The sequence below is a fragment of the Gracilinanus agilis genome, chromosome 3 (assembly GCF_016433145.1).
Source record: "Gracilinanus agilis isolate LMUSP501 chromosome 3, AgileGrace, whole genome shotgun sequence".
Taxonomy (NCBI): domain Eukaryota; kingdom Metazoa; phylum Chordata; class Mammalia; order Didelphimorphia; family Didelphidae; genus Gracilinanus; species Gracilinanus agilis.
Genome location: NC_058132.1, coordinates 66,418,287 through 66,430,522, shown reverse-complemented (window position 1 = coordinate 66,430,522; position 12,236 = coordinate 66,418,287). Strand labels below are relative to the sequence as shown.

Below are 12,236 nucleotides of genomic sequence, written 5' to 3'. Positions count from 1 at the left end.
TCCAATACTTGTTTGTGATGTCTTCTTATAACTAAGGGAGGCCCCTGACCAAACTTTTTGTAGGGAGTAATTCAGCTATCATTCCTGTCATCTAGATATCAGAGGCTTTATTTTTCACTGATATCACCTCCTTCATTGTGATAAGACACTGGATGCCATGGAATGTGGTTGTTGATTAAGTCTAAGCTGTTGTTTCTGTACAATGAAATTAGGTAGTTGGGAAGTGTTGCCTGTTACTGTGGGAACTCTTACTTGGAGAAATAAAGTGTCACTCACTTCTCCAAAATTTTATTCATCTTTGTACACACAGCAAATGGAAAATGTTCTGTCATAGTTGTGATTTGTTGACACTTATCATTGAGAATTCCTCCAATTACCAATAATTTTCAGGATTACTAGCAAATTATTTGGGGGGGGGGAAACATGGCTCTTTAGTAGTGATGTGTAAAATATGTATTATGATTATTATGGTTCAATTTACATGTATTTTGTTTGATTGATGATGTTAGTTATCTCCCAGTTCTGCCATTCTCTTGGTTATGAGGCTCAGATAATTTTACTTCCCTCTTTCCAAAATTAAGTACAAGACCTCCTTGACATCCAAGGATCATTGACCCAGAGCTGGAAGGAACTTTACATGTCATCTAATTAAACTCCCTCATTTTGCAGATGAAGTGATTTACCCAGAGTCCAGTATGTAAGCAAAACCTTTATTCAAATCCATATTCTCCAAGTCTAAGATTGGTTTCCCTTCTATTATATTAGGTTTTCCATTTTGCTTCTAAAGTTCTGTGATTCTGTGCAGAAAAGAATCATTGAGCATCATTAACTTTCTAGCAGGTCCCTGTATTTTGTAGGACAAAAGTCTTCACTGCTATGTTTCCCCAAACTCATTCTAACCTACAATGCAATCTCTAATTTGATACTAGCTAAATTCCTAGCTTAATCTCCACTTAGCTTATCAGTTAACTGCAGAACAGAAATAGAATACGTGAACAACTGTTAAGATACATGGAGTTTCCCCTGTGTCCTTTCCAATTCTCTAGTTTGACTTCCCTGGCCTGTAAACCACTAAGTAGATGAGGCGAGGCAGGCCATGTGAGTGGCCCTTCTTTGCTAGATTCCATTTTATTTTTTTTCTTCATTCTTGCAGGTGGTGAGCAGAAAAGCTGTAATTAGGTCCTTAATAAGGATAGTAGGCATGCTTCTTGCTGGCATCGTCTTGATTGAGGTATCAAGACAAAATGAGATATGAAGTATGAAGCCACTTTGGAGGAGAATATTAGATAGTTCACACCTAGGTCTGTTCAAAGAAAGTACATCTAAAGCTGAACTAACCTAAGAGATGCATGGGTAGACTCACAATCCATATATTCATGCTCATAAAGAACTATGGCCATTGGGTTCCCATAAACAAAGCAGGAAAGCGCAGTTGAGAGATAACGATCAACATAGGGAGAAACAGATACTCCGTTGTCATGGGAATGTGCTACAGACTCCCTAGATGTAAGGGAGAAATAGGTGAGTTATTGGGCTGCTTCCCAAACTTGGAGACCGAATCATATGATATGGGATTAGAAGAATTGAGAAGATTTAGCCTGTAGAAGAGAAGACTTGAGGTGGGAAAAAGTTGATAGTATTCAAGATTTGTTTTACTTGATCCCAGGGAGGAAATACAAGAGCAAAAGGTAAAGGTTGTAGAGAGGCAGATCAAGGTTTAATGTAGGGAAAAATTTTCTAGCAGCACTTAAAATTACCTAAAGAGGACCTGAGCTCAAATGCAGCCTCAAACATTTCCTAGCTATGTGACCCAGGACAAGTTACTGAACCTTTTTAACCTCAGTTTTCTCATCTGTAAAAAGTGCTGGAAAATGAAATGACGAACCACTTCAGTATCCTTGCCAAGAAAACCCCAAATTGGGATCAAAAAGAGCTAGATAGACTTAACCAAAAAAGAAAAAAAAAAAGTCAGTAAAGGGACTCCAGGGACTAGCAAGTCAAGGTCCCTCAGTCCTTAGAACTATGGGAGATTCATGATGAGACTGACCAGTGTGACCTTTGGCAAGTCACACTCTTTATGCCTCATTTTCTGGAAACTCAGTCAACTGGCGGTATTATTATCTTATTTACACATTTAACTGTATAATCTTGTTCACATTCAGTTCACTATAACATTCAGGTAATCATGTTGCCTTTGTAGGACAACTTAGGGGCAGAACTGGACATTTATCATTCTTACTTTGGAATGGTTGAGGCTTTGCTATCTCTTCATCTGGCCCATTCTTTTTGGAAGTTTTTCTTTAGGATTGCTCTTTTGACCCTGGTCCATGATATCCAAAAGTGGGCCTCAACTATTTTAATACCCTGATGGTGAAACCTTTGAGTGTGAGTCACATATCTAAGCTCAGATTTGTTTTGATGCTTTGATGAAAAAGAGAGAGGAAAGGTAGAAGAATAAGGTTTTAAGAGTCATAATCTGTGAAGCACCATGGAGGTGAATTCTAGACAGAAACCAAGTTAAGTTGGACTTCCTTTTCTTGATATTAATCCTGGGAATTGTGCTATCTCTGAGGACCTCAAGGTTAATTCCCAGCCCAGAGGTCTTTGAAGGGTTTGACTCATGGAATTGTGTGAACAATGAAGAGAATTTTCTAGCATGTCTCAGCATTTATATTTATAAATATAGTGCACCTTGCACTAGACCATCCCTCTTGGAACCAGAAAGTTAATATTTTCTGTATTTTCCTGTTTTTATTAGCAGGTAGGTATTGACCTCTTTCAGTTACGAATGTCTAGCTCCCACTCTGAGGCCTTGTGTAGTGGGAGTGCAATATATTTATTCCACCTCAGACCTGCCCAACTGCACTCCAGCCATCTTGCCTCTATGCAGTGTCTCCTATCCTGTTTTCTCCATCTTAGACTGGAAACATTAATCAAATCATCAATACTGTTCCTGGGAATGGGTATGCCAATTCACTGTCTAATAACTCCAACCACCAGCCCTATGACTGAAGAGACAAAAAAACATCCCTCCACCACTTCAGCTCTCCTATTTGTGTTTTCTCCTATTAGAATGTAAGCTCTTTGTGGGCAGGGATTATCTTGTTTTTCATATTGTATTCCTTCTGCTGCTATTTATATTGTATTCCAGGCTTACCACTTTGCCTAACCCTTATTTAGTTTAATAAGTAAGCACTTATTAGATGGTTTTTCATTCATTCATTGTCTGTTAAGCTGAATAGATTCCAATAATCAGGTCTAAGCTGTTATTTCAAGTTATTTCAACAGATTTTATTAAGAACCTGTTACAGGAGAGGAAGACTTTGTGTTTTTAATACTTAGAAAGACAGAGTCCCATCCATAGTAATTATCTCACTCCAGGAATTATGGGATTTGGGAAGGTGGGACCAAACTTTACATATGGATTTAACACAGCAATTTTGTGAGTTTCTATTTACTTCTTTTAGCAAGTCATTATAGATAATTCATTTTCCAGTAGCCTGAGATATTGAACTATAGTGATTGGGCTCTATGTATGTTTATTGTTTTTATGAGTATACATTGCGTGTACTGCCTTGGAAACTTGAGTTTTAAGTCTGAACTTCCTTAGCCAAAGACAGTTTTTAAGAGGCTTCTGTGGATAAGTCAGATGTCTGGTCTGGTGTGGGGAGTATGATGCAGAAACAAAGCTTACTTGCCTTTGATCCTGATACTATTGAACTTATTGCAGCCCTCTTTTGCTGAAGTGTGTAGCCTACTCCCTGTTGCCCTACACACTTAATGCATTTGCAGCCTCTTCTGGCCTTTCAAAGCTGCATAATCATATGCTAATATCTTTTGACACTCTGAATCTTGCAGCTTCAAGTACCAATGCCAGCCTGATCTCCTCTTCATCCACAATTGCCAATATTCCAGCATCAGCAGTTGCCAGCATCTCAAACCAGGTAATTGGCGATCTCCTTTCCTATTCACTAATCCAGGGTACCTTTCTTCTCCACTCAATCTTTCCCTTCCGCCTTTGGACATATACTTATTCCCGCTCCCAGTCCCACATCTTGGAGACAGATCTTCTCCCCTCCCCAATTCCCTTAGTACCTGTAGTTGTGTAGCTATGGAAAGCATTCCTGATTGTCAGAAAGCTCCAAGGCCCTGCTGTTCTCTCCCTTACACACCCGCCCTCACAGAGCCACCTCTTTTATCTATTCTTCTTTTCCAGCCAGATTTTTAATATGTCACTCTGAAGTCACCATTGCCACTCCCCAAACCTGTCTTGGTCCCCACCAATCCACTGAAATTATTCTGTTCTCTCATAAGTTAGCAGTGATTTCAGACCTCATTCTTCTTGCATTCCCTGCAGCATTTAATGCTATTGGCCTTGCCCCTCCCCCTTCCTACATTCTGTCTTGAAATGCCTTCTTGGATGTCTGTTTGCCCCTTGTTCTTTTCCTGCCTTTTCAAGTGTCCCCTTTCCCTATCACTGATTCCTCATCCCCTTCTTATACTCTGAATTTAGAACTTCAGTTCTTGGCCCTCTTCACTCCTCTTTTTTATACATGCCAGACATTTGGGATTCAGAGACATGTAGCAATCTGCTTTCAAGGAGTTTCTAGTCAATTATAAAGGAAGATAATATGTACATGTATCTGTACATATAAAACAAAGCCAAACCAAACCAGGACAGTTTGGGCAAGAGAGGACACCGAGATCAGGAAAGGCCTCATATTCTCTATCTTTGCAACTGTACCTCTCCCCTCTATACAAAAGATCCCTTGCTGTCCCCACACTCCCATATGTCCAGCCTTGACATTTCTCTCAGGCATCAGTTCCACATTTCTACGTGTCAATCAGTAAATATTTATTAAGCTTTTCCTGTGTGCTAGTTACTGTGCTAAGGACTGAGAATATAGGGAAAAGTAAGATAGTCCCTGCTCTCAAGGAGCTTATTGTTGAATAATAATGAGGTATGCAACATACAGGCACTTATGTACACATCAGATACCTAAGGGATAAATTGGAGTTAATGAACAAAGAGAATGCATTAGCATTAAAGGAGATTGAGAAGGATTTCCTGAAGAAGGTGGGATTTTAACTGTGACTTAAACTAGGAGGCAGAAGTCTGGGAGACAGCCTGGGGAAATGCCTGGAGTCAAAACAGGGTATCTTATTCGAAGGAGTCAGTGTCAGTTTACCAGCTATTTTCACTGTAATTAGCTGCCATCCCTTCATATTCAATATATCTTAAACAAACCTCCTCATCTCTCCCTGCCCCCACAAAACACCTGCACTGTATTCTCCGACTTGTCCATGTCCCAAACCAGAGTTATGCTAGACTCCTCTCAGATTGTGTCTGCCATCTCTTCATTCACCAAATCTTACCAAAAGCTCCTTAGCAATCCTTTTCTGTTCATCATGTCCTCTTCCACTTGTGATGCCTCCTCCTGACCCTGGTTGATTACCTGCAGGATGGTATGTGTAGTAGGGAGAGTGAAAATGCCTTCTCAGACTTTTGCTAGCTATGTGACTTTAAGTAAATCACTGGAATCCTCTGGTACTCCATTTCCTCAACTATAAAAGGAGGGGCTAGACTTGGTGACCTCCAAGGATCATTGAGTCAATGTAATAATCTCCTAACCCCATTCTGTGTCTTTTCTCTCTGTCTCTCTGTCTCTGTCTCTGTCTCTGTCTCTGTCTGTCTGTCTCTCTCTCTCTCTTCCTACCTCCCTCCCTCTCTCTCTCTTTCTCTCTCTCCATCTCTCTCACTCCCTCCTCTCCCTCTCCCTCTCCCCTATACACATATCATAAGACAAATATTCTAAAATCACCCCTCTCCTATCCCTTTGCCAAGACTTCCTACAGTTTGGTAGATAGCCCAGGCTTATCTACTCACTTTTCCTGAAGTGAGCATTTATCTTCAGTTTCTGCCTCTACATGGTTGCTTGTAGTCCTCCCCCATATCCTTCTCAAGGCCAAATTTTGAAACTTTCCTGGACCATTTCAACCTTCCATGATACTTTTCCCTATCATACACATTTTAATGGCCCTTACTATTTACATATTGCCTTATATTCACTTTGCCTTATATTCACTTTCTTCTCTGTGTGATCCAGCCTAGAGGAGGTAAGGGGGGGCCACTTGTGTCTTCTGTGTAATTTTACCCCTGTCCCACATCCTTTGTCCATTGCTTTGCTATTAATATTTGAGTAAATGTTTGCTCTCTTGTCACAATTGCTTTTTTAACACTGACAAAAATATCTGTGGAATTATAGAAAACATCAGGTTGAATGTTCCCACAGTAACTGGCATTATTAAAGCTACATTTCAGATACTACTTTCATACACAGTTCCTCTGAAGAGTTTCATTCTAAAATGGAGATCCTGAGGTGAATGTTATCTGTCCTTTCCTAACTCCCTTTTCTGGACTCCAGGACTACCCTACATACACCATCCTTGGCCAGAGTCAGTACCAGGCATGCTACCCCAGCTCCAGCTTTGGGGTCACAGGCCAGAACAACAGTGACCCTGAGAACCCCACGTTAGCAGCAGCCACATACCAGACTGAAAAGCCCAGCGTCATGGTGCCTGCACCAGCAGTACAGAGACTTTCCTCTGGTAAGTAACCTTTGCCACTCTGAACATGTCACCTGAGGTCTTGCCTTCTAACAGGTATTTCCTAATAAATGTGGGGATCTTTTTTTTTATCCAGTGCTGTCGTGGGTTGACTGATTCCTTGGAATGTCTTCTTTCTCATTTGTACCATAATGATATTTTTTCAAACCCTTTCCCTCTGTCTTAAGGTTAATACTATGTATTGATTCCAAGGCAGAGGAGCAGTAAGGGTTAGGTAGTTGGGGTTAAACGATTTGCCTAGGGTCATACAGCTAATTAGAAAGAGTCTGAGGTCAAATTTGAATCCAGAACTGCCCATCTCCAGGCCTGACTCTTTATCCACTGAATCATCCAGCTGCATCACTTTTAGTATCAATCCTAAGACAAAAAATCAGCAAGGGTTAGGCAGTTGAGGCTAAGTGATTTGGTCTGGGTCATTCAACCAGCATACCATAGAATTAGGAGTCATTGATTCAAGTTGATCACATTTATGTAAGCCCTGACTATTTTGGACCCTAATGCCACCAATTCTCAAGAGAAGGAACTTCCAGGTTTTCATACAAGTGTCCTTGGGCCCCCTGCTACCTCACTGTACTCATTGTGGTATTATCAGACTCTCTAGTGAGATCTTCAAGATCTCACTACATGTGGGCACGGTCATGTAAGTCTGTGTTTCCAGGAGGCTCTCCAGGTCTCTTCTGGACCCAGGTTGTCTGGCCACTTCTCTAACCAATATATTTGGGATAGAAATGTTGTTCTTAGAGTTTCATGCTGTAGATCTGACCTAAGCCAATTTTCTGGAGAAGATGAGATTTAAGGCAGAAGTCCTAGCTCTCTCCAACTATCTAAAGGGCTGTCTCATGGAAGAAGGATTAACTTTGTTGTTTGACCCCTGGGCAGGACCAGGAACAGTAAGGGAAGCTGCAGGGATGCCATTTTAGTCTAGATGTCAAGAAAAACATGCCAGGAAAAGTATGTGGCTTAGAATACAAGTGGGTTCTCCTTTACCATAGGCAAAGATTGGATATGTGAGAGAGGGAGCTCTTGGGCAGATACATGGCAACTAGGTGGCTAGACAGTCAGGCTCTCCAGTCCCTATGTGTGCCAGGTACTTGTAAATGAAGTCATTATGGGATTCAATGAGTATTTTACATTAGCTTCTTCACACTTTGATGTGCACTTAGATATGCATGTGTTCCTACTCTCTCAAGGAAGTGAGTATTCAGGTTCATCTGTGCCTCATGTAACTGAGAAAGAATTCCCATTTCAGTCACACTTCAGGAATGTGTGCATTCTGCATACCTCAGTAACATCATCTGATAGCTGCTGTCATTTCAAGTTCATGAGTCCTAGCCCAGAATAAGAATTTCTGCTACGTAAGTTTTTAAATTTAATTTTTTTTTACTTAAAAGACCATAGATATAGGACTGGAAAGGACCTTAGATATCATTTGGCCAGCTCCCTTATTTTCTAGTCACTGAGGCCCAGAGAGGTTATGTGGTTTTCCCAAAGACGCAGGCAGTAAGTGACAGAGCTAGGATTTGGACCCAAGTCCTTTGATTCCAAACTGAATACTTTTTCTATGGTACTTTGCTGCCTCCCATACTAAGCATAACTAACTCTCATTGTCAACAGGTCAAACGGCATAAACTGGGCTGGGTGGCAAGGGAACAAAAGATAGGAAACAGTTCTTGGTTTCTGCTAGATTGGGATCCATCATAGACACAGTGCAATATAAAGAGCCTTGTAAAGTGGTGTGCCAAGTTCCCATGAGCAGTACAGATAACAGATGCTATTGGGATTACCCAGAGAAGAGAGGGCTCTGTGCCCCTGAGGAAAGGGCAGAACTTCAACAAATAGACTTAGGAGCAGTAAGACAGAAATAACACCAAGGCATAGAAGAGGGCTGTGAATAGACCCATTTGGGAGGGGTAGGTTTGTCACAGGAACTAGTGGGGGGTAAACTGCAGCCACATTACCCAGGATCTTGGATATTAGACATAGGATTTATTACACCATTCTGTAGACAGCAGGCAGGACTGGAGGAATTTGCACAAGAAGATTGTGATGTGCAAAATAATAATCACGTCTAATTACCAAATCTAATCATTTTGCTAATGCCTGTTTATCTCAGGATAATACAAAGAGTAGCATCTGGTTTCTGTCTCTGTTCGTGTATATGTTATTGAAACTATGCATTTATGCAGTTGAAGGAAACAGTGACCAAATAAACATGCATTTACAGCTCTTTACACATAAAAAGGATTTTCTCCATATAATACATCTTTAACATCCTTTTAGGTGTTCCTTTTGTAACCTCTTCTTTTCTCTGTTCATGCACTGCTATTTTTGCTATAAAGATAAATTTTTATTTTCATATTCTTGGTGTATGTATTGTTCTGATGGTTTTCTTAACTTCACATTACTTCATATAAGTCTCTAAATTCTTTATATCCTCTTATTTCCATTTTAAATGGCATTGTAGTATAATCTTTGATTAATATAGAATAATATATTCAGCCATTCATCATCTATTGGGCACTTAGGTTATTGCCACTTCTTTGCAATTACAAACAGTGCTACTAATTGCATTTTTTAACAGACCATAATTCTTTCCCCTATTAGATGGTAAGCTTCTTGAGAATAAGGCCTCTCCTGTTTGTGTACCTGTGCCCTCCAGCTCTTCACAAAATATATGGCCCATTAAAAGCACCTGATAAATGCCGTTTGTTCACTCATTGGCTACCTCTTTTAGTTCTTTACTGTGTCACTCAGTACACACTCTAGTAAAAGGAATATTGGGTCCCAAGGTATTGAAGTGGAGTGGGGTGGTATGGGAGTTTTTTTTTTTTTTTTTAACTTTGAACTCCAAGATGGTTTTCCAAAGGATTCTTCCAACTTTGTTTGACATATGTAAGTGTCCCTGCTTCCCAATACCACCTCCAGCAGTGATTGGCATCATTTTGTGTGACTTTTGTCAGTGTGATGGGTATAAAGTATCACACCCATTTTATACAAAGTCCCTTTGTGTGGTATCTCTCTTGGTCTCTCTCCTAATTCTGTTCCTAATATGAGTATAGACTGCAGCATGTCTTTTGTCTGCTTTAGGAGATCCTTCTTCAAGCCCATCTCTGTCTCGGGGTACTCCAAGTAAAGACACTGAAGAGCAATCTAGGAAAAATACACCTGCCAAGAACCGAGGCAAGAGGAGAGCTGATGCTGCACCTGCCCAGGACAGTGAGCTGGAAGTGTGTAACCCCCTGCTTTATATTTCTCGCTACTTATTGTCATCTTCTAGATAGCGAGTTCCTGTAGAGTGTGTGTGTGCACATGCACATGCTCCTTTGAGTACTTGGTCTGACAGGGCAGTGCCTGGAAGTCAGGGGAATATCTCCAGTCCAAGTCACAGTTCAGGATTAAATGCTGAGCAGGAAGTTAGGAAGTGTGGGTAGCACTGGTAGAGATAATGATGAAACATAATAAATAAGAGAATACACATTAATACATAAAGATATGAGAGATGCAAAGCCAAGTGCAATATGAATACTAGTAGGAAGGAAAGTGCTGACTAGAGAAGCACATCAGGGAAGGCTTCCTGAAGGATATAACATTTAAAGTGTGTTTCAAAGATGGCCATGTTAGAGAAGAAGAAAAGTCTTACATGAATTTCAAGAGAGCCCAAATGCTTGAGTATTCAAAGAAAATGTAACATTTTTCTCTTCAACTATCTAACAAATGATCCCAAAGCCAATAATTGACATAAATTGCCCAGTTGTGGGAATTGTCTGTGGTGTGATCACCAGAATCCAAAACCAAAGGTTATTGGGTTATTTTGTTGTGCTCGTCCACACCTCTGCCTATGGGGAGCTTTAGTCAGAATAGGGCATCAGGGTCTGTTTTGAACCAGTATCTTTGGGGCTACTAATTCTTTGTTAATATGGTTTTTATTTGCCTATTTCATAATGTTAAAGGTTCTAAAATTACATTGTGGGCATTAAATCTCCAAAGCAGTAAATATAGTCTCCTCTCCTGGCTTGGTTCATGCAGAATTTAGTTCTAATAAGAGAAGCATTTATGACTTGAGGGAAGTTGCTGAATGATGGAATGCAAAGAGCACTAGATGAAGAACCATGGCATCCCATAGTCTGAACCCATCATTTAACAAAAAGGGAACCTGAGGCCCTGAGAGATTCAGTGATTTGCCCAGGGTCACATAACCAGTGTACGTCTGAGGACAGAGTCAAGCCCAGGGCTTGACTAGACTAGACTCCAAGTCATTCAGCTTCCTCCTTCAAGTCATAAGCAGCCCACATTACTTCCCCTAAGGAATTGCCCCTCCCCAATTGCCCTAAAATAGCTGAAGATGCCACAGAATAGGTAATGTGGAACAAGTCACTGAAACTCTGGGACCTTAATTTCCACTAGATGATTCTCAAGCCTAAAATTCTGCATGTCCCAAAACTGTAAATTCATGTGTCTGTTCTTATCTTTCCTGATTTCTTTGCCCAGCGGGTGTTTCTCTGGGACTTGGATGAAACCATCATCATCTTCCATTCTCTTCTCACGGGATCCTATGCTCAAAAGTATGGAAAGGTAAATGTGACCCATTCTTTGCCAGCACTATTCCCTCCCAAAAGAGGAATGATTTAGCTGAGTGAGGACTGGTCCTTAAAGTTCAGATTGATGCAACATATCAGAGAGCTCAATGTTTTGAGCTGAGAACAGTGGAATGTTTCCTGTTACCTTTGAAGTAGTCTTGGGTCAGGAAGGGAACACAAGCTGACCAGGATAGAAACACAATACCAGGGTTAAAATCACATCTCAAAATGTCCCCTGGAATGAACACTGCTCTCATCACTGGATTTGGTATGAAGTTGAGATTTAAAATCAGGTACCAGAGTTCTGGATTTCAGGGATTATTAAGTCTTTAAGGGGTACACTCAGCCACCTAGGTTGCAGAGTCTGTTCCACTAAATAACTGCTATGTGCACCAGGGAAATAGAACTCACAGAGATTTAATGTAGAAACCCATTCAAAGAGAATAATTTAGCTTTCATTCTTGTATTCTTAATGCCTTGCCTAAGCAATATAATATGTAGAAATAAAAACTGTCATTTATATGCTCCTTTTAGGTTTGCATAGTGCTTTTATACATTATCTCATTTGATCTACACAACTCTGTCTAAATGCTAGTTATTTTTATTCCCATTTTACAGTTGATGAGAGAGGTTGCCCAGAATCACATGACTTAAAAAAAAAACACAACACATGAAGCAGGTTTTGAACACATGTCTTCCAAATTCCAAGGCCTAGGCCTGTACACTATTTTTTTTTTATTACATTTATTAATATTCATTTTTAACATGGTTACATGATTCATGCTCCTCCTTTCCCCTTCAACCCCCCCCCCGCCCCGCGCCCCCCATACCCATGCGCATTTCCACTAGTTTTGTCATGTGTCCTTGATCAAGACCAATTTCCAAATTGTTGGTAGTTGCATTGGTGTGGTAGTTTCGAGTCTACACCCTCAATCATGTCCACCCCGACCCATGCGTTCATGCAGTTGTTTTTCCTATATGTTTCCTCTCCTGCAGTCCCTCCTCTGAATGTGGGTAGCATCTTTACCATAA

General features: G+C 40.5%; 1 protein-coding gene across 1 annotated transcript in view; it reads left to right on the top strand.

The window, feature by feature from the left end:
• The window catches only part of EYA3 (EYA transcriptional coactivator and phosphatase 3), a 126,071-nt gene that overhangs the window by 93,217 nt on the left and 20,618 nt on the right, over window positions 1–12,236 (top strand). Inside the window, exons 8-11 of the mRNA XM_044667937.1 lie at window positions 3,859–3,944; window positions 6,426–6,609; window positions 9,715–9,854; window positions 11,116–11,199. Of these exons, the coding sequence (XP_044523872.1) occupies window positions 3,859–3,944; window positions 6,426–6,609; window positions 9,715–9,854; window positions 11,116–11,199 (494 nt within the window). The remainder of the gene's footprint in view (window positions 1–3,858; window positions 3,945–6,425; window positions 6,610–9,714; window positions 9,855–11,115; window positions 11,200–12,236) is intronic.